The 26,953-nt window shown below is 35.1% G+C and overlaps 1 protein-coding gene across 1 annotated transcript in view; it reads right to left on the minus strand.

The window, feature by feature from the left end:
- Nucleotides 1-26,953, minus strand: part of LOC150093570 (uncharacterized) — a 103,295-nt gene that overhangs the window by 35,217 nt on the left and 41,125 nt on the right. The window contains exons 12-26 of the mRNA XM_090413202.1: nt 26,163-26,281; nt 25,920-26,017; nt 24,428-24,466; nt 22,667-22,794; nt 22,391-22,461; nt 20,242-20,306; nt 18,532-18,679; nt 18,139-18,256; nt 16,029-16,129; nt 15,336-15,407; nt 14,768-14,874; nt 12,286-12,358; nt 8,325-8,429; nt 3,910-4,080; nt 827-961 (exon numbers count right to left, since the gene is read on the minus strand). Coding sequence (XP_090269328.1) covers nt 827-961; nt 3,910-4,080; nt 8,325-8,429; nt 12,286-12,358; nt 14,768-14,874; nt 15,336-15,407; nt 16,029-16,129; nt 18,139-18,256; nt 18,532-18,679; nt 20,242-20,306; nt 22,391-22,461; nt 22,667-22,794; nt 24,428-24,466; nt 25,920-26,017; nt 26,163-26,281 — 1,550 coding nt within the window. The remainder of the gene's footprint in view (nt 1-826; nt 962-3,909; nt 4,081-8,324; nt 8,430-12,285; nt 12,359-14,767; nt 14,875-15,335; nt 15,408-16,028; nt 16,130-18,138; nt 18,257-18,531; nt 18,680-20,241; nt 20,307-22,390; nt 22,462-22,666; nt 22,795-24,427; nt 24,467-25,919; nt 26,018-26,162; nt 26,282-26,953) is intronic.

A 26,953-nucleotide genomic window follows, 5' to 3' on the forward strand; every position in this document is an offset into this window, starting at 1 on the left:
TCAAATGTTTTGAAATTCACTGATACAAAAACAACTCTCGAGCACATGCGCATACTTGGAGAATGAAAAGTGCATCTCCGAATCCAAAGAACAAATTTCTCCTACTCTTCGTTCCCTTCCACTTCAGTTCTCTGGAACGCTCTGCATCTTTTGTGTTTCTTAAGGAATAAAATCCACAATTCAAGATAAAAGTGAACAAGTTGCTTCTTTTCATCCACTGTATTTGTATGGCTTCTCCATAAAAAAATACTGTAGAATGATGCAAAGAAGTGAATGCATAACACACTGAAGTAATTGTTTATTTAACAAGATAATTTATTACTTGAAGTAAGAAAGCAAATTCTGATAGGTGAATCTTACCTAATTGTCCACACTCATATCATATAGGTGCTGGACAATTAATGATATGAAAACACACACAAACTATGTCTCAATAAATGCATGTCAAATTCTTTTCAAAGAGCGGCATTTGTGATATCATGTAGTCATGCATAATCGTGTTCTTATTATTTAGATCACCAGAACATGATTACACATTTTTCTATTATCTTAAACAAGAAATTTGATTCTATTCGTATTTGGTAAATGTTTTTGGTGAAGTGGTTTCTTTATCAAAAGACGTGTGCGATGTAATTAGCGGGCATCATTAGGTTCCGTTTGAGTCCAGTTATAGCATAATATTCTTTTGAATTCGGAAAATTTATATCAAATAGAAATGTTTACAAAATATACGGAAGCATACGTCATCAATTTTTCATGAAGTCTGCTCGAAGAAACATATAATTGTTTCCAGTAATTAATATTGAAACACGGAATTTTCTTTTACCTCTAAATAGATTGCGTTTAAGTTGATTATCTCCTCATAGAGTTCCTTTGACGAAGTAGATTCCTCTAAATTCCAGGAAAGATCATAAAAGTTCTTTTCTGCTCTTTCAAGGTCTCTCTTAAGAAATAAGGTATGCTATTAAGAAATTAGGAAACAATTTATTGTTTTCAGATTCCATATTTATAAAGCACTGCACATTTTATAGTATATTGTTTTAGAAGCTTGATAGTATATATTAATATACTATCCAATATTAACTAATGTAATAATCCAATATTAACACACTGACTTCCTTAATAAACAATGAAGTATGTTTTCTTAAAGTGGTAGCGTATCCTCACTCCTGCCAGGAAGTCGCGGGTTCGATACCCGCCTACAGCTGGATGTTTGTGATTGTCTTTCACCTTCATACATTCATGTGTTTCCCCAACGTCAGGCTCTGTCACAAGCCGGTTGGAGTTTTTCCAAAGTCTCATCATGCATCATCAACGGACCCTGCATAAAGTGGGACATAACGCTAGGAAGAAGAAGATTTCCTTGCTGCTATAAAGGGCTTTCTTATGGAGAAACACTTATCATGAATCGTGAATAACGTGATAAATCAACATAGAATAAGTTAATGAAAGCGTATCTATAAGTACTTTCTGGAAGAGAAAGCCTTTGTTTCCTTGCGATGTAAGTGTCTTGTAATTGTAATGGTTCATTGTTGCTTTCAGGTGTTTCCTTCTCTCTCTCTCTCTCTCTCTCTCTCTCTCTCTCTCTCTCTCTCTCTCTCTCTCTCTCTCTCTCTCTCTCTCTCTCTCTCTCTCTCTCTCTCTCTTTCGGAGGATAATTATTGCAAAAGGAACAGTGTACTTCTTTACACTTGTTTATTCAGTCCTGCACTGTTCCTTTTGCAATATCAGGTATCCGTCTATTTTCTTGTTTAGTTTTAAAAAACAATATTTTTTAATAAACATGTGGTCACAAAACCGGAATAATTCGATTGAAGTGTTTCTCCTATTTTCCCCCGCATAAAAATAAACATAAGGTCCAGGTATCTACAAGTTACAGCATTCGAGTGAAAGCTGCAACTTGTAGATACGAATCATAATTGTCTCCTTTTTACAGACATTACAGTCTGTAAAAAGAGTACTATGTGTCCCTAGTACTCTCCAGGAGCATATTGGGACTGGTCCGTAAACAATATCGATCCCATTGATCTTTGGTCCAGTTAGTGTGGAGTGTGGTCCATTTCAAATGTATTCTCCTGTCACATGGGAGACGAGATCACATGATCGATCTCCTAGCATAGAAACCACATTCATGACGCCTTCTGTTTTGATAAGCAGATAATCGGAGATAACTTTCTTCCCCTGCGGTTATAGCCAGTCTCCTTCCTTCGCTATCTCCACGCTGTACCAGAATTGCTTCCACATTCTGTGTTTGAACTATGTAACGACTCGTATTCAACGGTCTGGCTGCCTCCGGATGACTTTTGGCTGGTCACAATTCTTACGATAGTTCGCCATCTTAATTCATCGCTTAAGTGATTGCAAAACCATCTAAAATGCCTGTCATTATCCGATGTATCTTTTACTTACAGCGCTGACTGCTCCGTTTATTTTTATGCGATCACCAGACACCATAACTTATATAATGTACATGACGTTCATATGATTTTTCCCTCTCTAGTTATCGTAATTGGTATCTTTGTTACTTAATGTTGATTAATTTTGAGGGTATATATTAGAACACAGACTGATAAGTAAATAATTATTTATTGACCTTTTGTAATACAATCAGCATCTTCAGAGCACAAAACAATAGTTTGTCACAGTTCGCGAGATAACAACAACAATCTGGTGTAACAATGAGACTAGTTAGAACAATTGTAGCTACAACACAAAAACTAAAGTCCTAATTAGGCGCCCTCTATGTTAAAAAAAAGAAAGGAAAAAAAGAGAGAGAAAATGCAGATATTATTTATGTCTTAAGATGACTGTCTCCCAAATAAAGCGTTTTTATGATAAAGAATCCTAAAAACTCTAACCCACAGAGCAAGAGAAATTTGTTCCAATGAATGCTCTTACAGTCGAACTTACTCAATTACGCCAAACCTTCTTAGCCAGTGGCTATAATCCCCATAAGATGGACAAAATACTAAATGCTCCCCGGAAATACCCCTACCCACTGTCCACCACGAAGAACCACAACAAAATAGTCACATCCCATAATTGCAGGCACATTGGAAAAGATATCTAGAGTTATCAATAAAGAAATATATCTAGAGTGCATCAACTACGCACCGTATTTGGACTGTATGTCAAGTTAGCAACTCGCATCCGTTCACCCAAGGACAGCATCTCTCCCTTTTATCACATCCATGAGGCTACGAAGTACCCTGTTCGTGTGATCAAGCTGACTACGTCAGACAGGAAGAACTGTGGCCATCCGCCTCAGTGAACAAACACAGAAAATACATCTGGCACTACCGCTATGGCGAGTCGGGTCTAGCAGACCATGCTTGGAGACCCCTGAACACAGGATCAACTGGAAAAAAACTAAAGTGCTGCACAGAAGCTTTTACAAGTCAGAGAGATTGTTCTTAGAATCAACGAAGCCTTGAAACACTCCGAACCTAAACAAGCATGGCTGTATAAATTTGCCTAAGATTTGGGAGAAGTCATCTTAAGACATAACTAATACCTGCTTTCTCTCTTTTTTTTTTAATATAGAGGGCGCTTAATTAGGACTTCAGTCTTTCTGTTGTAGCTACAATTGTTCTAAGTAGTCCCATTGTTACACCAGATTGTTGTTTTCTCGCACACTGTCACAAACTGTTTTTTGTGCTCTGAAGATGATGATTATATTTCCAGCAAAATATCAGCAATAAGTCAATAAATAATTATTTACTTATCAGTCTGTGTTCTAATATATACCGACAAAATTAATCAACATGTACGACGAACACATGAGCCTTTCTACGCGTTTGCTCCTTAATGTATGGAAACCATTGCACAGTAAAATGTATTCCTTTACTGTACATTAAATATGCAAAGGCTAGAATATTATTTGAAGGAAATTAGCTTGTATAAACTTACCCTCAAGATTAAAAGATTACGAATTAAGGAATCACTTAAGGAAGTCTTCTTCGCAGGATAGCGTTCAGAAGCCATATCCAGCAGGTTTCGATCCTTAAGGATTCTTCCGAACACACCTATCATCATAGCTTGTGAAGCTAGAGATTCTTGGCTACCGCCTCTAAACACCATCTGAAAAACACACAAAAATTAGTTTCTAAAGTTAGGATTCAAAACTCTTTTAGTTTATAAAATAATTTTAAACTGAGAATGGATAACACAGAATAAAGTGCATTCTGTTAAAAACAGTAATTGTCTTTTGAAATGCATCACTGGAATTACACGAAAGCTCTTTCCGAGATCGAATCCAGAATGATAAATAAAATAAAATTTGTAAGAAATACAATATCAGAAATAACAGAAATGAACTTTATAGGCACGTGCATAACCGGCTAGAACGACACTAGTATCTGAGTAGTTTTAGACTCTGCAGGCTGAGCATTGATGTTTTTATATCCGATGCACTCCAATAACCAACTCCTGAAGCTCCCGTTTTGCTGAAAATTATGCAGTAACTAACTCAGGTGCGTTGTTCATGAGAGAGAGAGAGAGAAACTGGCACTTGTCAAGTAAGTAGCAATTTATACATACTGATAATTAAAATGACAAAAACGTGTGTGTGTTAATATATTGTTTTAAGAACGATCCAGAGTGGAAACAAAACCTAGAATTAAAAACTAATTTAAAACATTCTTTACTTAGAATTTATAATTTTACGATTCATTTATTTACTCTAAATAAATTTAAATTTATTCATACTTGGTATTCATACTTCCTAAAGCAAAGTTTTGTAGCAATGCACATGACGATGATCGTTCAATGCAGATGCGCACGCCTAACCATCTCTTCGATACGCGAGTCAGATGTGATGTCAGTGCCACTTCAAAGAATCAGAATATTTTATAACCAAAGAATTAACCGGTTCTGTTTACAAAACTGGAAAAAGATAGTAACAGTCCTAAGATGACTGCAGCGTTTCTCTGCTATAACAGTTGACTCGATATAAAAGAATGCCAATATTAGTAGCACATGAACTAGCTATAAAACATAAAATCCTCTTGAAAAAATTCTTGCATCATCATCATCATCATTATGTAGCTTCCTCAGTGAGAGGGTGCAGCATCATGTCTTTCCAGTTTGGTGGCTTTCCTTTTTGTTTCTGCATAGCCATGTGATCTTGTCCATGATATTATAACTTCAACCGATTCCTTCGTTTTTTGCTTCTTGATCCTTTTCCCATAATTTTTCCTTCTAAAACTGCTAATATCCTCTGTCCTGCTGAACCTCTCAGTACATGTCCTGCCGATCTCATCTTTCTCTGGATCATTTCCTGTAATAAAGATCTCTGCGTTATCATTCTCTGTAGGACATCTGTATTTGTCGGATAATATGTCCATGAGAGTTTCAGAGTTCTCCTATAGCACCACATTTCAAAGGCCATTGTTGCCTTACTCTCTTCTCAAATATCCAGATCTCACCAGACCACACTAATGTTCTTATCATTCTTTTCTTTGTCTTGATACTCACAGAACTTCTGAGCAGACCTTTATTTTTCCAGAATCCATCTTTAGCTATGGCTGTTCTTATTTTTATTTCTTTATCTTGCTTTCCATCTGCATCTAAATATTTGTATTCTGTTGTATGTTCAATTTTCATATTATTTATGAATATTTCTGGCTCGGATCTGCTTTCTTTTGAGATTTTCATAAATTTGGTCTTTTTTGCATTTAATCAAAATTCTTTACCTTCTTCAATTAGTAGCTGCATTAATTGATTAATTTGTTTCTGTTTTCTGCTATTAGAATGGTATCATCAGCATATCTAAAATTGTATTTTATACCATTGATACTAATTCCTATTTTTTGTTTTTCAATCTTTTTCATCACCGTCTCACTAGAGATATTAAATAGATTTGGTGAAAGGATACAACCTTGTCTAACTCCTCTTTTTATTTTCACTACAGAAGTCTCATTGTTAAACAGCTGCATTTTCTGTTTGGTGTAAATCATTTTTATAATCTTAAATACATGATCTTCTATGTCTACTTTCTCTAATATATTGAGCATATTATGTTTTACCTGGTCTTCTGAAAGTCTATGAAGCATATGTAAATGTTCCTATTTCTTTCATGTGATCTTTCTATTAGTATTTTTAGTTCCAGGATAGCATGAATGGTTCCCATTCCTCTTCTGGAGCCTTTCTGTTGTTCACTCAATTCACCGCTTATGGTTATTTCAACTTGTTTGTTAACGATGGTTAAAATAATTTTAGATGCATGGGATATTAGGCTTATAGTTCTGTAATCCTGGTAGTTTTGTGCATTATGTTTCTTTGGAATTGGTATGCAGATAGACGTTGTAAAAACTTCAGGTAATTGTATTGTTTTATACATGTTTTGAATGGATTCCACTAAATAATGTAGATGATATTAAAGCCAATCAAAACTTTTAGCAACTCAGTCGGGATATTATCACACCGGGGATTTATTATTAGGAAGATTCTTAATTACATGTTCTACCTCCTTTCTTGTGGGTAGAGTGGTATCTGTTGTTACGTTTAATGTCGTGAATCATCTAACATGTTACCATTATCATCGTCATAGAGATCTGATAAATACTGCATCCATCTTCCATTTATCTTTTCCTTATCAATGAGTATGTTTCCATCTTTGTCCTTGATGTTATTAGACTGTGTGCGTTTTGTTTTTCCATTAAGTTCTTTCACTTTCTGGAATGCTTCTCTGGTTTTGTTCCTATTTTTTAATTCTTCTATCTCAGTGCACTGCCTATTTATCCAGTTTTCTTTCGATCTTTTACATAACTGTTTGATTCCTTTATCCAAAATTTTATATCTTAACCTTTCTTCTTCATTTGCTCCTCTTTTCCATGTTCTTCTTTCATCAATAAGGTTGATTACCTCTTGAGTTATCCACGGCTTTTTCTTTCTTTCTTCCTTCTTGTTTATTGATATGGTTTTTAGGAGATGTTATGATAGCTGCTTGTAGTATATTCCATTTAGAGGGTTCATTTTCGGTTTGCAACTGTGCAGACCAGTTCTGAAATATTTTCATTAAATTTTAATTTTATAATCGGATTTTGTACCATTTGCAGATCCCATTTTATGGGTTGACTTCTTTTAAATTTTGTTTTCAGGCGAATATTCAACATTAAGACCAGTCTATGATCAGATCCATAGTCAGCACTTGGCATCACCTTTGAGTTCTGTATTCCATTGAAATAACGTTTACTGACTACAATATAGTCTAATTGATTTTTGTATCTTCCATCCGGACTTTCCCATGTGAATCTTGCTGTTGGTTTTTGCTCAAAATAAGTGTCATGATGAGATTGTGCTTGTTACAGAAATCAATCAGCTTTTGTCCTCCCATTCCGAATTCCTAGTCCAAATGGACCCACGCGTGTAGATGCTCTCTCTGATCCAACTTTTGCATTCCAGTCACCCATAGCACAAATAACTCGATCTTTCTTACCTCCGACTTCCTTTATACACCATTCTATTTCATCACACATGATATCTATTTCTGCTTCCTTATTCTGTTCTCTAGGAGCATATATTTAAATAATCAGCATATCTCTAGGTTTAGATTTCACTAGAATTGCCATTATTCTATCTGATTTTTTGATGACATGGATAATGTTTTTATTAGTTTTCTTCTCTACAATAAACTCTACACCTCTTCTTGATATTTCACCACTTGACGTATATATTTTATATATCTTGCCATTTGGAAGTTTCCGCTCAAAATCTGATGGTCCTTTCCAAAAAGGTTCACTTATTCCTAGTGTACTAATAGTCAATCTCTCCATCTCTTTCATCACATTAGCCAATTTCCGGCATCATTCAATCCTCTTACATTCCAAGTAGCAATATTCAAGCAATTTCTGCATCGAGTTTCTTTATAGCAGTCACGGACTGACAATACCGTAGGGTTGCTATATCACCCTGACACCACTGTTCCGGGCATATTGAGACTACCCGGGCTTTAATCTTTTCTGTGTAGACATGATGCTTTACATAGCGGTATTTTTTACGGAATGGGCAGCCAGAACCATCCAATCCCCAATATGAATGGACGACCGCAACTGTCGAAATTTAACTTACATTGAAGCATTTGTGACTGATTTCTCTAACTTTAAAATTTAAAGACATGGTAAATCATCTAATCGTAGAACAGCATACAAATAATGAAATAATCTTCTTCTGTCATCAAATGCAGCTACTTCTCCAGCATGTTGTGCACCATATTTAGGAACACTAGCAGCAATGCTTATGCAATTGTAAATATGGAATGAATTCATCTCATGAACTCCCAAAATATACATAAATATCATGCAGGTTACGAAAAATATACTTACATCAACTATACTGAGGAATCCAGTGTTATAAGCATAAGTTAAGCCTTTCAATATATAAGGAAAGTTACGATCCTCGTTCGGATTTCTTTGTCTCCAATTACTTTTCTAAATATAGGAAATTGATTGGGTAAGTATTGATTATTTTAAAAAATATTAACAGGATTAATGAAATGAAAAAATAAAATATATGTAGAAACTAATATGCGTCCTGGCATTTTAGTAAATATAAACTTTAGTGAAAAAAAAGAGAACCAAAAGGCTTCACTTCGGCGATGCAAAAGTATTCGAATTAAGTGGATATTGAATCCAACATTCTTTCAAAGCCGAAATAGAGAAACTACAAGAGTAGTTTCTCAATTCCTATTTCTCAAACTTTAATAGTTTCTATATTCGGCACAAAACTCTTGTAATTTCTCTATTCGGCTTTCAAACAATGTTGGATTCAATATCCACTTAATTTGTATAAACTTTAGTTTCTCAGATAAGTCTGAACAACATGAATAAGAAATAAAGTTATGATTATTGTTACCATCATCGTCATAAGAGTCGAAAGAGTCATATCCTCTTTATATAATCACGTAAGCAGTTTTGTTATCCTCTCTCTCTCTCTCTCTCTCTCTCTCTCTCTCCTCATTGTATGAAAAACGTTATTCAAATTAATGTAGTAACAACCCTTTCCTTACCAACTTATATCTTTCCATCATATCCCTCCCATCTTCCAATCCACTTAACTCTAAAAATTGCGCTTCCTCAATCTGTTTTCATATTCAACATTCGAGAGAATGCCTTAGTTAGACATCTCTGGACCATTTCAATATATTTTTAAAAATCAGGTGACAAAATCAGGGCACAGTAATTCATATGCGTCTGATGAAAGCCTTAGAAAATTGAACCAGAACATTGTTACACATCATTGTCGTTCATATCATTGCCATAATTATCTGTGTAATCTTCACAAGTTTAACAATGCTTATTTTGAAATTTTAGGTCCCTACCCACCATCAATCGAGATCCCTTATTAACTCCTCTAAGGTATTCTGAAGGAAAGATGGAATGTATTCTACATCTCATCTTTACTTCCCGAATTTTAAAACCTTATTCAACACTGAACCATCACTCCACTCACCTACCCATCAACTAATCTATTTAAATCTTCTTGCAAAGACATATCTACTCAACATCTTATAGTTCTTCCAAACTTTGTGTCAACTTCCAGCAGATGATACAAGGCTTGAGGCGGGTCATGGTGAAATATTCATTCCTTCAATATATCCCAAACGAAGGCACAAGTGATGTGAGATCTGGAGAACGTGAAGGGTACGGGAATTCTGGGAACCTCGAAATGAGCCTCCCGGGGAAGAGTTGTGATAAATAGGTTCTACAACCTCGTGATGTGTGGCACGTTGCTCCGTCCTGCTGGAATACTTGTGCACGAAATGGAATGCTTTTTGCACGACACATCCTATGCAAATGATGGATGAACGGAACCAAAGCATTGTCAATGTAGCGTTCGCTATTCAAGCTCACAGTGACATCACTCTCTTCTATGAAGTAGGGTCCAATTATGCCATTATCGGGAACCTCACACCATGCGGTGACCTGGCTGCTGTGAAGAGGTTTCTCTTGAAGAAATTCACGTATGGAGAAACCAAGAAACCTGTAAGTTTGTCTGTTGACATGACCGCTTACGTGGAAATGCGCTTCGTCCGAGAACTAGATATTATGGAGGAAGGGTAGATCTTCATAGATATTGTCCAGCACTCGTGCACAGTATTCCCTCCTTGCAGCGTAATCTGATGCTAGTAAACACTGACCCACCTGAATGACGTACGAAAAGCTCTTTAATGATTCTCTGTTGTGGCCGCCTCAGTATCCTTGATTTTACCGCTGTTCGGCGTTGATTGCGTTGACTGTAGCACTTGCTCCAGAAGACGATCGTGATTCTCATCTGTGTTAAGAGTTCATGGTCTCCCCCGAATGCACTTTACTTACATTGCAGCAGAACACTCCCGATTCCTCGGAACCTCTCAATTAAGCCAATGATGACACTGTTGCTTGGAGCACACTTAAGGAAACGACAAACAAACTGTTTGCCAACATGCCGTGGGCTTGGATCATTTCCTCTACCAACTCCTTATGAGCGAAAATAATGCTCAACAATTCCAACGTCAACACCATTGCTTCAGCTAAATGTAATGGCGTAGACTCTACACGTCTGCTTCTATTAATGTATATGCCGTTCGACTGCATGCACATTAATATCGGATTTCAGTACTGTTTTTTTTTCCATACCGTATTAGGTAAAAGGATTTTTAAACTTATTGAAATGAGGATTTCGACATTACGTTTATTCTAAGTGGTAACACCTTCTTATATACTAATGTACAAAGCTTAAGCACACCTCATACGTTTTAAACTATTAATTGGAGAAACTAAACCATCTATTGTGGAATTTCTGATTCGCCACTTTACGAGGGTATTCTTTTTTGGAATTATGTTAAAAGAAATCAAATACTGAAAAGGAGAAGGGCATATAATTGATCCCTGAATAGAAATTCAGGGAAAGAGATCTTGATAGAATGGTATCCAATTAGTATAATTAAGATACTTAATTAGATACTTAATGGTACTTCGATATCTTCCTTATTATTAATAAGATATTGAAGAGAATAGTGAAATAGCTAAAAATACAGCAAGTACTGAATTTCTGGAGCAGTTTTTGTGACCATGCGGCGACATACATACTAATCCTTTAGGGTGTGATGATCTTGGATTTCATAAGAGCATCTGATATATTACGAATATGTTATATGAATTACTCAGAACACATATATGAAACTAATTACTTGACTGTAGAATTAGAATGAAAATAATGGGAATTATGATAATTGAGAACAGTTGGAATTTCAAGGGATCTAATTTTGAGCTTACAATAAAAGAATTAAGCCGCATTATTAATTGAGAAACAATAGATAATTGAAATGACATTGACACAGAAGAGAAAACCTAGAAGGGCATATTTTATAATTTTATGTTTGGATTTATGCGAAAGGTGAGTTTCATAATAAATCTGGAGTCATAGTTAGTTTGCGAAAAGCAACATAATCTGTAAGAACTATAAAAAGGGTATGGAATCTGATAAGTTAACTTGAAGATTGAAAGAACTCCGAATTAAACATCTAGTGATGCATAATTTGAATTACAAGTAGCTAATAATGCAAGTACTATTTTACCTTGTTATATGTCTGCATGGTTACCAGACCAGGTACAAATGAATACAAATACAAATATTCAACTCAATCAAACGAAAAGACAAAGTGATCATTCTGTGCAACTCTCAGGACAGAGTATTGAATATTTCATCATTGACAGGTGGGTTCCGATTGAAACACACTTTGCATTGTTCCATCCAACAAGCAGTGATGGATTCAGTGTCTTTTAAGAGGATTGTAATGTCTTCAATCAGAGAGCGGTCAATTATGAGTACTCAATCGACAGATTAATAAGAAAGCTTAGGGTGTTGTGAATATCACAAGTGGTTACATTTCCTTCTTTTTAGCAACCTCATTATTTCTTTCGGACCTACGACATCCTTTGTGCCTCCTTCTCTGTGTTTCCTAATGAGCTTTTATTAGCATACGTCATTTTGCCAATTCTGAATGTCTTTCAGCTTCTTCCTGTTCAGACGTTACATGTTCCTGTCGTTCACATCAAACATCTTGATATTTCTATTATTGAAGCTAATTATTTCTTCAAAGGTAGTAAAAGTGACTGATTTGAATGTTGCTGAACTCTGACAAAATGTTCACTTACTATTTTTTTTTGACATAGCTAGAACTAATTGTTCATAATAACATGAATAAAGTTTCGACGAGATAAAGATTATTTTAATGATGTGGTACATGAAAATATTCACACTTTGCAATTAATACTCGCAACCGAAACTGAAATACGTACTTACATTTAATTGTGATCCGAACAGTGGAAGAAAAACGGACATCTGTAGAGAACTGAATGCACCAGGAACCACCTCTCTTTAGAAAAAGTAAAAAGTAAAAAAGTAAAAAAGTAAGAAGTAAAAGTAAACAGGTACTAATGTAATGATACTCTCTCTCTCTCTCTCTCTCTCTCTCTCTCTCTCTCTCTCTCTCTCTCTCTCCCTTATCCCTAAGAAACCAAGGTGGCAATATCTATGCAGAGTAGTCCAGATAGGATCTCACCAAAGTTCTTAAAGAGGTATAATAACCTGCTTACCTCAGCTGCTGTTCTTCAGTAACCAAGTAATCCGATGAGCTGTTTTAACCCCTTTTGCAATATGCCCTCTAAACTTCAACTCCCTATCAAGCCACACCTCCAAATTCCTGGCTTTCTCCAGTACAGTTCCATCAATGTGGTACACAGTTGGTAATCTGCTCAGCGCCAAATGCATACGATTACATTGTGCCACATTAAACTAATATCTATTCTCCTTTGCCCAGACTGCCGGTCTATCCAAATCATCCTGAAAAATTGTTACGTCATCTTTATTAAACTATTGCAATACCCAATTTTGCATCATCATCAGCAAACAACTGTATAGTTTCTCTCAGATCTTTTCCTATGTCATTAATGTACAAACAAATAGCAACCCAAGAATAGAACCCTGCGGCACGATACCATTCAAAAACTTTTTCCTGAACACTACTCCTGAATAATCAACTATCTAGTATCTTTTCATCAACCATCCTCTTGGCCACTTTACTAACTTAATATCCAACCTCATGTGCTGCAATTTACTGATTACAAGTCCATGGCGTATCACCTCAAAAACCTTTGCAAACTCCAGACGTATCACTGTAAACCTAATTATTACCTTTATCCAACCAGCTGTCATTATATTGTAAAAGGTTAGTAAGTTACTGAGGCTTGACCTTCCCTTCACTAAACCATGTTTCCCCCATACAGTATCCCATTATGGTCTACTTATTCCTATATTTTGGTCTTAAGAGTCCCAGAGGTGAGACTTAAAATAAATAATGTGGTCACTGTCAATTCCCTAACAACTTCTCATGAAACTCGAGCTGGCATACCTTCTAATTCCATATTAAGATCAAGGCTCTCTAATATGCAATGCATTTCCAGTTCATCTACATGCAAGCCCTTGCCTCTCTTGTCACGGCATTATCTCCACCTGGATATTGGTGAGTAATTTGCTACCTCTATCTTGGAGCCTCCTTTATTCGATGGAACTATTTTATTCTCTTTCCATCTCCTTAGGAAGTATGCATTTAATAATTCAACTATTTCGTCTGCTTCAGTTACCACCGTACCATCGATATGCATGAAGATCATTCTCCCGTGATATTTTTTTCTTTTACGTGCATGATACCGAAAGAATTCCTCATTTGAGATTAATTTTGGCCTGTACTCTGATTTTGCTTTTATTACCATACTGATCACCCTTATGGTCAATACGTCTCGTTCCTACTGGTCACCTTTCTCTTTGAATTCCCTCACATTGGTTTCTATTTTTATAGATCTCTGCTTAATAATTCATCCATTTAACTCCCACTTGATTTATCCTCCTGACTCTAGGTAGGCGGTCTGCTATTATTTCTCTCAAATACTTCTTTACCACTTTCCGTTCACTATCAACATCCAACCCCGCTGCAGTTTCTCATGCCATGGCATTGCTCCAAGCAATCCAATAAGTTTCTTTCGCATGGCTCTTAACTGAAAATTCCACACATTTCGCTACCTCCCAGGTCAAATCCATATGATCACTGTCAATAGTTGGTGGCAATATCGTCATCTCGATTACAGACAAATTTTCTGACGCGCAATTACTAGATCTAGCACTCTCAAACCCCTAGTACATTCCATCACATGCTGCCTCTGGCAATTATTCCTTAATAAATTTCAGAGGCAGCAGGTGATGGAATATAATGCCTCTGGTAATTACTCCTTATTGTCAGCCAGTAGGATAAGTCTTATTTTCGCCATCCCATCACAATTATGGGATGAGGATGAGATGCAATATACCATCACTGGTAATTATTCCTTAGTAACAACTGCTTAAATTCCATATGCTTCCTCCCATGTGTCCTTTCCTTCCAATCTTTATTCCAATAGTTGGATTTAATTCAGCACAAGGATTACACTAAGAGACTGCAGGGACTAAACTTCTTTCCAGGGTCTGCAATACAACTTTCTTCTACATTTTTACATGATGATGCAGTGTAATTTATTTCAAAGAAAACAATAAAAAAAAAGTTATCACTACGTGAACTACAGTAATTTTCTGAAAATATGTACAACTACTATGAGGAAATCCCATCATACAGAAATGGAACGTTAATATTTTCAAGTGAATATTCCTCTAAAGGCATGTAATCTAAACAGTAAATATAAAGTTGAAAACACGTAGAAATGCGAATGCCGAATTCAATCAGGCATTTACTTACCCAATATTAGCTCTGCTGAGAAACTCATCCTCACTTCGCTGGAATGTTTGGAATTCATGTTTGATTTCAAAGTCTGTCTCAACATCCACAGACGTTACAGGCCTGGCCTTGAAAAAAAAATTGAATAATTTGTAAAGAAACAATCGCCTCTTCTTCTTTGTCTTTTAGTAAATAAATAAAAGGACACTTAAGCTAAAATTAAAAAAAAAGAAGTTCACTTGAATTTGAATGAACACTTACCGCCGCCAAGGAACATTTTAAAGAGGTGAAGTTTCTTCTTAAATCGGTGTGTACAAAAATAAATTTTCAGTTGTGTTTAGAGTTATTTATTCAGGTAAAAGTAATCAAATTAAATAATTTTTAGTGGTTCTTTTGTTTTATTAGATATCTTTTTCATATTTTACACAAATGGGATAATTGTAATACCGCAAATAACCGCGAGTTATACACCGTAGAAGTAAATTGGAAATCAGTGATACTTTTAGAATGGCTTAAGTTTTATTCTAATTCTTTGTTAGCATGTGGGTAGAAAGTTGTTAGTAAACGTCAAATACTTAAGAAGACTTACCTGTAACAAGTACACCTGATCACCGACTAAACCCCACTCGATATCTCTAGGGGATGAAAATTCCTCTTCCACCTGAAACGATAAACAGATTCTTGTATACGAAACATTAAGAACCGCTTTCAGAATCACAGTCAAGAATATCTGGGGAGGCGAGGGATACGCTTTCAAGCGGCATATTAGGAAAAAAAATGAACAATGACAACAAAAACTAACAAAACAAAAAATAACAAAGAATAACCAAAAATACTGGAAACACAAAAATAAACAAAAACTAACAAAAAAATTAAAAAACTAACAAGAACAACACGAGAATTAAACAAAACAGAAATAACAAAAATTAGCAAAACAACAAAAACGTAACAAACATTAAAATAAAACAAGGTTAATCATAGGGACAAGTGAATTACTTATTCTGTCAATAAACAGAATACATCTAAGAGTATTAATAGTTTTCTGTTTGCTTCTCTTTATCTGATATAAACAAGTTCATTTAACATTTCGGCTTCTGAAACATAGTTTTTTTATTAATTTTCTGCCCAGAATTTGCGCGGTTTTCTTTCCTTTAATCGAGGAACACTGCCTTTAACTTATATTTCACACAATTCAATTAAAAATTCAATCTTAATTGAAAGTGGGCTTTCCTCAAATGAACTACATAATATTATTAATTCAAAGTAAGAGAATCCAACTCACTTGAACAGCCACCCTTCCCAGCAGCAAACTCTGCTGTTCGGAGAGGCAACACTTCCGACAGTTTTCTTCTGTAGTTGCTTCTTCTCTCGTTCCTCCTTTCTCTGCAAACAAACGAATCAACTTTCAGTAGGAAATATTTTACAGTAGCTTTTTCATTCATAATTTAGTTTAATCTTTGATTACATCAATCTCTCTCTCCTGTTTTACAGTAAGACATAAAAGTGTAATTCGTAAAACTGTAAAAGAGCTTTGTAGTTGTATGCACATAAGAAGCGGATGAGGTACGGCGATTGATGAGGACCACTCCGTAAGAAGTAAGTGCCAGAATCCCAGCATAATCTTAGTCCGCAAAAGACAGGGCGCATTGCTGTTTCAACACTTCGGTGCAGAAATAATCGAAACTGCAGAGCCTTCCGGATTTCCCATTTCTGAGAGATAGTAAACTTTCTTTTTCTATACTAAAATGCCAAAATCTGCTTGTACTTAAGATAAACTACCGAAGAGGTTCTTGCAAGTTATTATCACCGAGGCACAAGTCTATTTTAAGTGGCGAGCTTTAAGAAGCTGCTTATCAAATTTTAGCTGTCTTAAACAAGTTCTAAGACTGTTCGGAATACTTTCAGTTTTCTTTTGTTTAGTAATAAAGTTTTTGTTGCAAATTGGTATTCTCAAGTGAATAGCATCAGGTCTCATATAGGCTAATTAACTGCGTCAACCAAAAAAAGATGCTATCTCTGTTCTCAATACCTTTGTTCTAAACTGTATATTTTGCGTGAGTCGGCTCGTGCACCTTTTAGTCTCATATTAAATATTTTCATTAATAAGAATAAATTAATTCTTATATGTATCGCAATGGTATTGAGATAGAAGTAAGAATTCACTTTATGTGAGAAAAGTCGAATTATTAATTTAAACTCTGAATTCAAAAATGCAATAGAAGATAATTGGAAAATCATTTATATATGTGGTTTCTAGACATATTTCCCGTAACAAAAACTTCAACAAATGATGAGATTCTGCAGTCTCAAAAAGGCCTACACATCAATAAATAGCTATATTTCTCTACATGTTCACGATCATGCAGGAATGCGTTAAAAAACAACACATGAAACATATTAAGCTCACATATATTATCCAAAAAAAACGGGTTTTTTTGTTTTGTTTTTAATAAGAATTTTCAATGTCATTTTGTCATTTTTATCAAACAAATAGGGGCAAGATTAACGTGGAAACAAAACTTATGATTTCTAACCGTCAATGCGTGTGTAGACTCATATTTTGACACCTTAAACAATTAACATCTTATCGATTGTTTCACATACATACTTTGTGATTAGTTTTTGTGCATTTCTAATCCCCCCCCCCGAGCGTTCCTCTAGAAAACAAAACGTTACTGGATTTCCGCTACACTGCCTCTTCAACACCAAGACTGCATAAAAATCCATGAAGCTCTCATTCCTACATCTTTCGTATTAATATGAAATTATAGCAAAAATATTAATAAAGAAGTGAAGTGAAAGAGTATGTATATGAGGAAAGTAAGAGGCTCAGTGCAAGATTGAAAATATAATCGACAACGTTCAGTGTCCCAGTGTAAGTAATTTGATCTTCATCTTGACTACCATCTTCTTTTGGAAGGACAAAGATGAACGTCCTGTGAAAGTTATTTCAAATAATATACATACTGTCCCTAGAGGTGCAAAAGGGGATATATTGTATGTGTGTTAGTGTGGGGGGACGGATTTAGCTGTTCATGGTTGGGTATATATTTGCGTGTGTTCTTCTGTGGCCAAATATGCCTCTCTCATGAGATAAAAAACAATTTCCAGAAAGGGCAAAAAACACGATATCAGATGAATAGCTAACTCATCTTCCGTTGATAACACACACACACAAACACACAAGCGCGCTTTAGACGGACTAGAGAATCCCCTCTCTCTCTCTCTCTCTCTCTCTCTCTCAAGAAATATTCTTGAATGCGCTACGATTAAAAAATAACGCCCAATTTCCTACATATAATAAACAAAAAACCAAAATTCAAAACCGCTTAGTAATAGAAAAAGAAATAGATCAACGATTCTTAAGCTCAACAGAAGAACAGATCACTTACCATCCAGCAGTATTATTTTCTCTTTGAGCCCTATGCATGTATTCAAGATGTGAAGATGATTGTTGATGTCCCTCTTCAGAGTCACTGTGTCAGGCTCGGCAGATGCGGAGACAACTGACTAGAAAGACGATAATCACTAGAATCACGTAAGAAATCGAAATATTATCGCTACAAATTGAACATCTGTATGAAATATTTTAACTACATTTTACTACGACTGACAGTTTAACCGGGATTATGTATAACTGTCAGATAGATGGAAATTTCATCAGATACTCTCATGCTACTGCTAGTATTATTAAAACTATTCAGTGAAATACACTAAAGCTTCACTATTCAGATTAGTTTCGTCCAAGTAAATACAAAAAAAATAAAATAGAAATGAAAAGTCACCTCTCCCAGTCCATAATTTGCTGTAATGGTGATCACCGAAGGGTTACTCGTAACTGGATCGCAAGTAAACATAACTCCTGCCACATCGCACGGGACCATCTCTTGGATTACTACAGCCATCGAAGCATTGATCAACTGGCCGTTTCTTCTGCAGTTCGAAAAGACGTTTTAAGAAAAAAGGTTATAATTCAACTTCGAACACATGCAAGTAAATTATTAAAAGAATTCACTTTAATAATAAAAGACTAAATAAAGAAAAGCAATAACCGAACAGATTAATTTTACATAATCCTGATCATATAGTACCTCTCTCTGAACTCATGAGCAGACAGATTACTCACAAGAGACTCTGGAAATCCATTTACACTCTTTAAGCAAAAAATCTAATCCTCACATATTTGCTAATCGCAGTAACTCAATTTCAGCATCCGAGTACTGCTAATATTTCCTCTGTATAAATCATAGAAATCCATTTTGGTAACTTAAATATTTCTGTCATATCCCTTTTTTTTCAACCAACTGTTGCAACCCGCAAAGACCCAATCTATAGTCAGAGGGAGCATTCCGCAGGACTCTCAAATCACGGTCACTCACCTTTTGATCCTCTCTAATATTTCCTCGTTCCTAAGAGGTCCACGTGACCACATGACATATGGAACATTGTTACGCAAATTGGAACAAAAATGAAGATGGCTATGAAAACTGATGATATGCAAGATACGCATATCATCATTTAACCATCATATCATCGCTAAGAACATTTATCCATATTTGTTATTAAGGCCTTTTAAAGAGGGATGATAGTTTCCTTATCCTTACTGCTTTGTGTTCTTCAATAATTGAGCAATCCTATTCGTTACGATGGCCACCTTTGTACTACGCTCTCTGAACTTTATCTCCCTATCTAGCAAAATTATCCAAATCTCTTGTTTTATCAGTTTTTGAAGTAAGTTCCCTCAATGTGGCTTGAAACACAGCTTGAAAACGTTTCATCCCAAAAGACATAAGTTTACACTTTTCCTCATTAAATGAGACGAATTATTTTTGCTCATACTGTTTAAATCATCTTTCAAGCAATCTCAATCGCCCTGATTAACTATTATGATATTCAGTTTTGCATAATCAGCAAAAAAGTGAATATTTTACTTCGTATGATTTATTCTATAATTCTATAATTTAGCTATAAATTAAACAGAAATAGTCCAAGCACATAGCATTGTGGGATATATTCTTTCTCTTGGATTCGTATCCCGCATATCATCAGTTTCATATCCGTCCTCATTTTTGTTCCAATGCGCGTAACAATGTTCCGTATGTCATCCTGTGAAATAGCTTTTTCAAAATTCAGCAGTATCATCGAGTAGTCATTCCCGTTATAAGATTCAGCAGTTACTTTGTTAAAACGATTTATTAAATTACAAGGAATGACCAATGTTTCACAAAGCCATGCTTCTCTTCTAATGAGTATCACATTTATATTCACCCATTCCTCAATCCTTTCTTTGTCCAAATTTTTAGTACCTTTAACACCAAACCTAATAACCGGACTGGTCTATAATTTTTCTATTTCAGCGAGAAAGAAATTATTTGCCTTCTTTCTACTTCCTTGGAACTTTACCAGAACTGAGACCAAAGTTTAAGAGACTATGCAGTGTTAATGCTAATTCTTTTGTATATTCTTCTTATATAATCAAGAAATACCTTCCTTACCTTTTATATTCGATGGCAACGACAGAAAACTGAGAGGCCCAACACTTCTTTACTGACTCAGTTATCTAAAGAAACGTAAAAGAATCTACTGAGTTTAAAGTATGCACGAAATGCATTGTACAGAGATACAATGCATTTCGTTTATCAATTATGATAAACGTTTAAAATAACTGAACATTATTTGTATACCATTTTTTTTTGTAAAAAAATAGCAAATGAAAAGAGAGGGGAGGAACGGTTCTTTCAATGGAGCAAAAAATTGAAGGAGTATTTCGTGCAAAAAAACTATCCCAACTTGTCTCGTTTTTTACAGTTTTACAGTTGGCGATGGGAAAGGGAAATCAAGCGAGGTAGAAAACTTACGTTCATATAGAGCCTCTAAGGAATAAATATGAATAGGAAAAGGTGGGAAACGATTTCTGTTTATGGTTCATACAGCAAAAAAGCTAAATGCGAGACTCCAATCACGCCCTATTTTGCAAGAGAAAGCTCTTATTTTCCAAAAGAAATTTAATGTTTTACGGCTACTGCAAGTTGACTTCACTGCTGTCCGGCGGTTTGCCTAGTGGCTTTGCGCTTCGCAACCATATGCGTGGGGAAGGAGTGTCCTAGGTTCGATTCCCGTAGAAGACGTGAGGAGCTTAAGGATCTTCCTCAGTCATAGCGAAGTTAGCCGGTTTTGGGCGTGGACAGCAGGGCTTTCTCCCCCAGTTTATCTTCGGTTTTTCATCCCGCAAGCAGGCAAACCGGCCCCGTGAACACACACGGATACAGTCAGGAATACTTAAGACAATCCCTCCAGCAATAGGTCTGAATTGTCAGCTATGCCGGTCCCGAGCCCGGATAAAAATAGGGGAGATTGAGGTGGTGGCGTAAAAGGGGCTCACCGCCATTGAATCACCATACGAAATGGAGGAATGAACTTCACTGCTGGAAAAAATTATACGGAATAAGAAAGCTCAATATCTGTAGGGGAGAGAAATTATCGCGTGTACTAAGGAACTGCTTCACTACTACCTTAAACCAATAAAGGATGCCTGTAAAGCCACCTTCCCTTGCTGAAGCTTCAACTCCTGAGTATAAATTAAGCAAAGAAAAACTGATTATTATCACTTGTAGTATGCTGTTGGGGACTATAAACAACAGCACATATTAAAAAGTAAAAAAAAAGAGGTATTTTAAAATACCAGCCCCTCCTGAGCTTAAGGTTTCTTGTAAGAAACCAGAAGCATCCATGGATGAATTCAGACGTTTTCTGAAGATGCTTTTCAATGATTCTGCTGCTTCAGTAAAAATGTTTAGAAATCGCTAACTATACCAAGGAAAGCAGTCCACCTCATTGATAATTTCACCCGGTCTAGGAAGAACTAAGAAGTGACTTAGGATACTTTTCTCGCTCTTAATGTCTCCTTATTGTCAGAAGTAGGATAAGTCTTGCTTTCACTATCCCATCACAATTATGGAATGAGATTGAACCACAAAACCTAGAATGATCTTGGAGAAAATTACTTCTGAAGATGAAAATAAACAAGAGATGACTCAGTAAAATGGCGACGATCTGCTACTAAGTTTCAAGAAATTACAAGGTATGAGAAAGGAAATAATAATGTCATACACGAATTATGCAGAAAGATGGCTACTAACAACTCATGGATCATCACATAATTGCTATAATAAATGGAAATGGAAGTGAAGAATGACACTGCATCTGGACTAGGATTAGACTAGACACTGGCTTGTGTGGGAAAACAACAGAAAGCGAAGGAAGAAAGAAAAATGAAACAATAAAACAAATCGTAATCACTAATTTTCTTAAAGAAACTTCGCGTTAACCATATTTTATACTCATGCGTTTGCTATAATTCTTGTTGTTGTATAATGGTTATTGTAATAATAAAGAAGATCTCAAATTTATGTTGGACCCCCCCAGTTCCATTTGTGTTTCTCACAAACAAACAAAAAATAACCGTGAAACTCGACCTCCTCTGTTAAGCGACCATGAAATTTAACACATTTGTTACTTGGAATATTCCGCCCAAATACCTGCCTTTTACGAAGGAAATTATCAATATACAGACGCAAAATAATCATTTCAAAGTGGAAATCTCCACCAGTTTAGTATAATTTTTTTTGGAGTAATCCTAATTACATTGTTTATTCCGTTAATCCCGAGAAACGTGTCCATCTGACCTGCACATGATAGTTCTTCGCTGTCTTCACCTGGAATTAAAAAAACAACTGAATTATAATTTATTTCAAACCATAAGGAAATGCATTCTGCAAATTAATAGCGGGCATTTACTCTAAGCGCGAAATCGAAGAAGATTCGCTCGAACTAAGAAAAGTTCTCATAAATTCTGTAATTGCGCTTGAAATCAAAAATGCATCTTGAGTACACGAAGCTTTCTGAATTGCATCCACTTACCTACAGCAGAGGAGCGTACGGCAAACTTTGTTGTGCTCACATTCTGTCCGTAGAGTTCACGAAGTTGCTCTTGTATAGCTTTGACCACAGCAACGGGTAGCTCCCTTGAACTTATCTCACGAATCATCCTGCAAGGGACAAATGCCTTCCTCTTGAACCCACTTAGTGTGATATTTCCTTAATAATACTTAATGTATAAGAAAACCGATTCCCATACAGGTCAAATCACCATTGCTAAGAAATGCGTTATTACGAGCGGTTCTTGCTTACTTATTCAAAACCAAATAGCCAAAAGGAGGCTCATTTTTCATCAGTAACCTTTCCATTGACAGATATAATACACTTCCTATACGAAAAATTTAAATTAACAGACTTAATGCAATGGGGTCATGACTTTAGTTGCTCTGACGACAATTTCAACCAATCGCCAATGCTCGATTCGTTGCTATAATATAATATATAGGAGCATTTTGTTAAGAACTGCAGTCGTTTCTTGTCATCATAGATTGCAACTGTTTCAATCAAGTGTACTTTAGTTAAATTTGAATGACAATGTCCAGTTAAAGAAAGAAAGATTCCGATGGAACTAATCAGTCTGGCTGTGGGACGTACAAAAGGGAAAGTAAAAATTTAATACGGATTGATCTTCGAATCGAGCATTAAATAGAAATAATTACGACTGGAAATACACACACACACACACACACATATACAGAAATAATTCGGCTAAAAACTATAAGTTTTAGCTTTCTAAATCTGCACAGTTTCTGTGCCATTTCTCGTGTAGTAGTATTACAGCAACAGAAGCGAGAGGACAAATCTCTCTCTCTCTCTCTCTCTCTCTCTCTCTCTCGCATATGAAAAACATAAATGCAATGCATTTATATTTTTTGGAGGGGTAGGTTTGGAGGGGTAGATATAAGAGTGAACTAGTTGGACTTATCTTCTAAACCGAAAAAAAATTTCCAGTTAAGAATCCATTGTAGTGATTTCTATAGGAATCACTCAGGTAGCGCTATAGGAAGAACAACACTTTACTAGACTAGACATGAATTCGAATCCCGTTTAGGATTTAATGACTATTTTAAAAAATGCTTTTCCGATAAAAGGTGAAGTATCTTCCTGCCTATCTGCTAGGAAAGCGGAAGAGATTCCTCTAAGAATAAGAAAACCAAAGGATTTAAAGTAACGGACATTTGTAATTGCATGATGGACAGGAATCTAAATTTGGTCCATACCTTCATACCCTTTCACGCAAACGCGGAAGGGGGATATTTTGATACTGAGAAATATAAATGCTTGAAAATTGTTTAATACGAGGACTGTTATTGGCTGTACTTGTCACAGGCCTTCGAAATAAGAAGAAAAATTTAACACAATCACCCACACCCACCCACACACACACACACACACAGAGAGAGAGAGAGAGAGGTATATATATATATAGAGAGAGAGAGAGAGAAAAAAAAAAGAAAGAGAGATAACATGAAGCATAGAATCGAGCAATCAATAACTATAAACCTTTCAGCAGCGTTCGTTTGTTTTCTTTTTTTATGCTACAGGTTGATATTAGGTATTCAGTAACAAAAGATGTGCAGTCTCATTTAGTCAGTTATTGCAAATTAACGACTGCAGGATCTGATCATTGAGGATTATACATACTTTTTCGTAACCCGAGTTATAACTGTAAAATAACAATACGTGGAGTAATATTACTTTGCTGAATATTTACAAAATACTGATTATTCTAAGAAAACTTACTTTTTAGAAATGCGTTCTGAAAGTTCTGATGTTTTTCTCCTAAAATATAAATAATAAATTCTATTTTAGACAGCAAATTTCAAACTGAAATTAAACAATGATTTTTTTTTATTTCGTGAAAAATATAAAACTAAGACACATGTAAAAGTATTTAAGGAAATATCATGCAAAGACATCAATAACTAAACATATTTGTAAACAGTTTTGAAGAAACAGATCTCTGAAACTCATAAATTTGTATAATATAATATAAGTGAACATATTTGCTATTTATTTGTGAAGCGTGGAAAATGACCTCACTGACGATTACAAAACGAATATTCATGGAATACTTCGAGCTGTCAAATGGGCATGACAAAAGAACGGATAATCAGAAAATTCTCTCTTAGTATATCGGAATGAAAGAAGCGCTTTGTTATTAATTATTGTTTTATTTTTCACAAGAGAATTCATTAAAATCGGCCCTTGGAAGTCCTCCAATACGATTGATTAATATTTTATCAAAGCTGTTTTATTTCAGAACAGTCTTCCAAATTCGCATTCTTTATTGTGAAAATTACATAACTGAAAGCAGATTTATCATTGGAACGTTATTATTACCTCTGTAGTTTCTAATTCCTGCTAAAAACTAACGAAAATACCTGTGGGACCAGCCGCATCCTTCCGTGTTCAAAGTGGCAATAACGTCTTCAAGAATGGAATCCTCATTGAAGTAGACATTGTTTAAGAAATATACATGTAGTAGTAGATTTGTAGCAGATATTTATAAGTAGATGATTCTTCGATCTGTAAGCTTCATTTACATTTTTAACATTACTCATGACCAAAGTGTTCGGAAAGACTACTCCTAACAAAACATTGGAATCAATTCTGTCTCTTATGAATAACAGAATCGAAGTACCTTTAAGAAAGTACTTCGATATTTTAGAATGAAAACCTTGGAAATATAACACATAAGATGGGGCACCTGATTAAAGTTTATAAAGCTATTAAGGAGATTAATAAGATTCTAGAAGTCATTTCAGATTTTAAAAAAATCGTATTAATAATAAAGAGATTAATAAAATTTGAGAAGTCATTTTTTTACTTCTTACATTTTCCAAGGAAACACCTGCTAGATGGATAGATTTAAACTGACGAAGAACTCTGTAACTAGATTTAAGGAAATATTCTTTTAGTGTAATAGCAGAGAGTCAGTGGAATTCTTGAATTTCACAAATTCAAGGAAACCTCAGACAAATCTGAGAGCATGCATTTCTTTTTTAACTAGTGTTGCTTGTGGTTTCTTATTAGGTAAAACGTTTACTTTACTACTTCATTAAATAAGAAAGCATTTCTCTACCAGCCTTCCAATTTCTATTGTTCTACAATAGAAATTGGAAGGCTGGTAGAGAAATGGTTGTAGAACAATTTCTATTGTTCTACAACCATTCTGTGATATAAAATTCAAAATTTATAATCATTGTCACAAATTAAATACACCATTACTTACCAGACAATATCTTCAGCCTCCGCCATCAGATCTTTCATATCCTTAACGAATATCTCATATGCTGCAGTGGTTACGACAATACCCTTGGGCACTGTAAACTGAAGAAGACATTTTCAATGTGTAAAGTAAGTGTTCTTTCTAAGATATTTCTCTTTTAATTTTCTTATACACGTTACAAGCAAGATATCAAAACATTAAACGTAATAAACAGTTGCTTACAGAAGGAATGAAGGTGTTACATACGTGATTTTCTTTGTGACTGATTTCTGACAATTTTGCCAAGGAAGACCCTTTACCTCCTGAAAGCTCCGAAAATTGGCATCGGGGATCCGTAAATTTCACAACCAAAGCTGATAATGAATCTGAAAAACAGTATATATGTAAAATATACAACGCTCATTTGTGTGTGGAAAAAAAGATATTTCATTGATTACATATTAATGTATTAGAAAACCTAACGATTGGCGTTAAGAAGCAATATCACTTTTGATTTTTAAGAAAGTTTTGAATAATGATATGGTAAATTTGCTTATATAAGAGACGAGTTGAAAGAAATGTACTTCATTAAAAGCAGTGAAACTTCTTTACAATTCCCATCCATTTTAAAGTCAATGCGTTTAATTAAACTGCTTTCTTCCGAAATACAGCAACATTTCTCATACCTCAGCTAATATGTATGCAATAATTTAGAACATTTATTAGTATAAAACTAAAAAGGAAGTTAACAAAGAACGTAAAATCGAAGAATTGCTGATGTTTGATATCAGGCAGTGCTATTCAGATTACATTTATATTATTGCGAAATGCTTTACTAATTTTAGCGCCATCTGTCTCTGGATGAATATTGTTACTTTATCAATGAATCTTCGATTTAGAGTGGTAATTTAAGGCACGATCTTATTTGAACAATATTCTAAACATCAGGAATTCTTTAAGCATTCTCTTTTATACAATGCTATCTTTACATATTTTTATTAATTTCTATTAGCTTTTTTGGGGAAACTTTACAGAAAAAAGAAAGAAAGTATGTCTTT

Source organism: Typopeltis vanoorti, chromosome 23 (assembly GCF_054136105.1).
Source record: "Typopeltis vanoorti isolate ZY-2024b chromosome 23, IOZ_Tvanoo_1.0, whole genome shotgun sequence".
NCBI classification, from domain to species: Eukaryota; Metazoa; Arthropoda; class Arachnida; order Uropygi; family Thelyphonidae; genus Typopeltis; species Typopeltis vanoorti.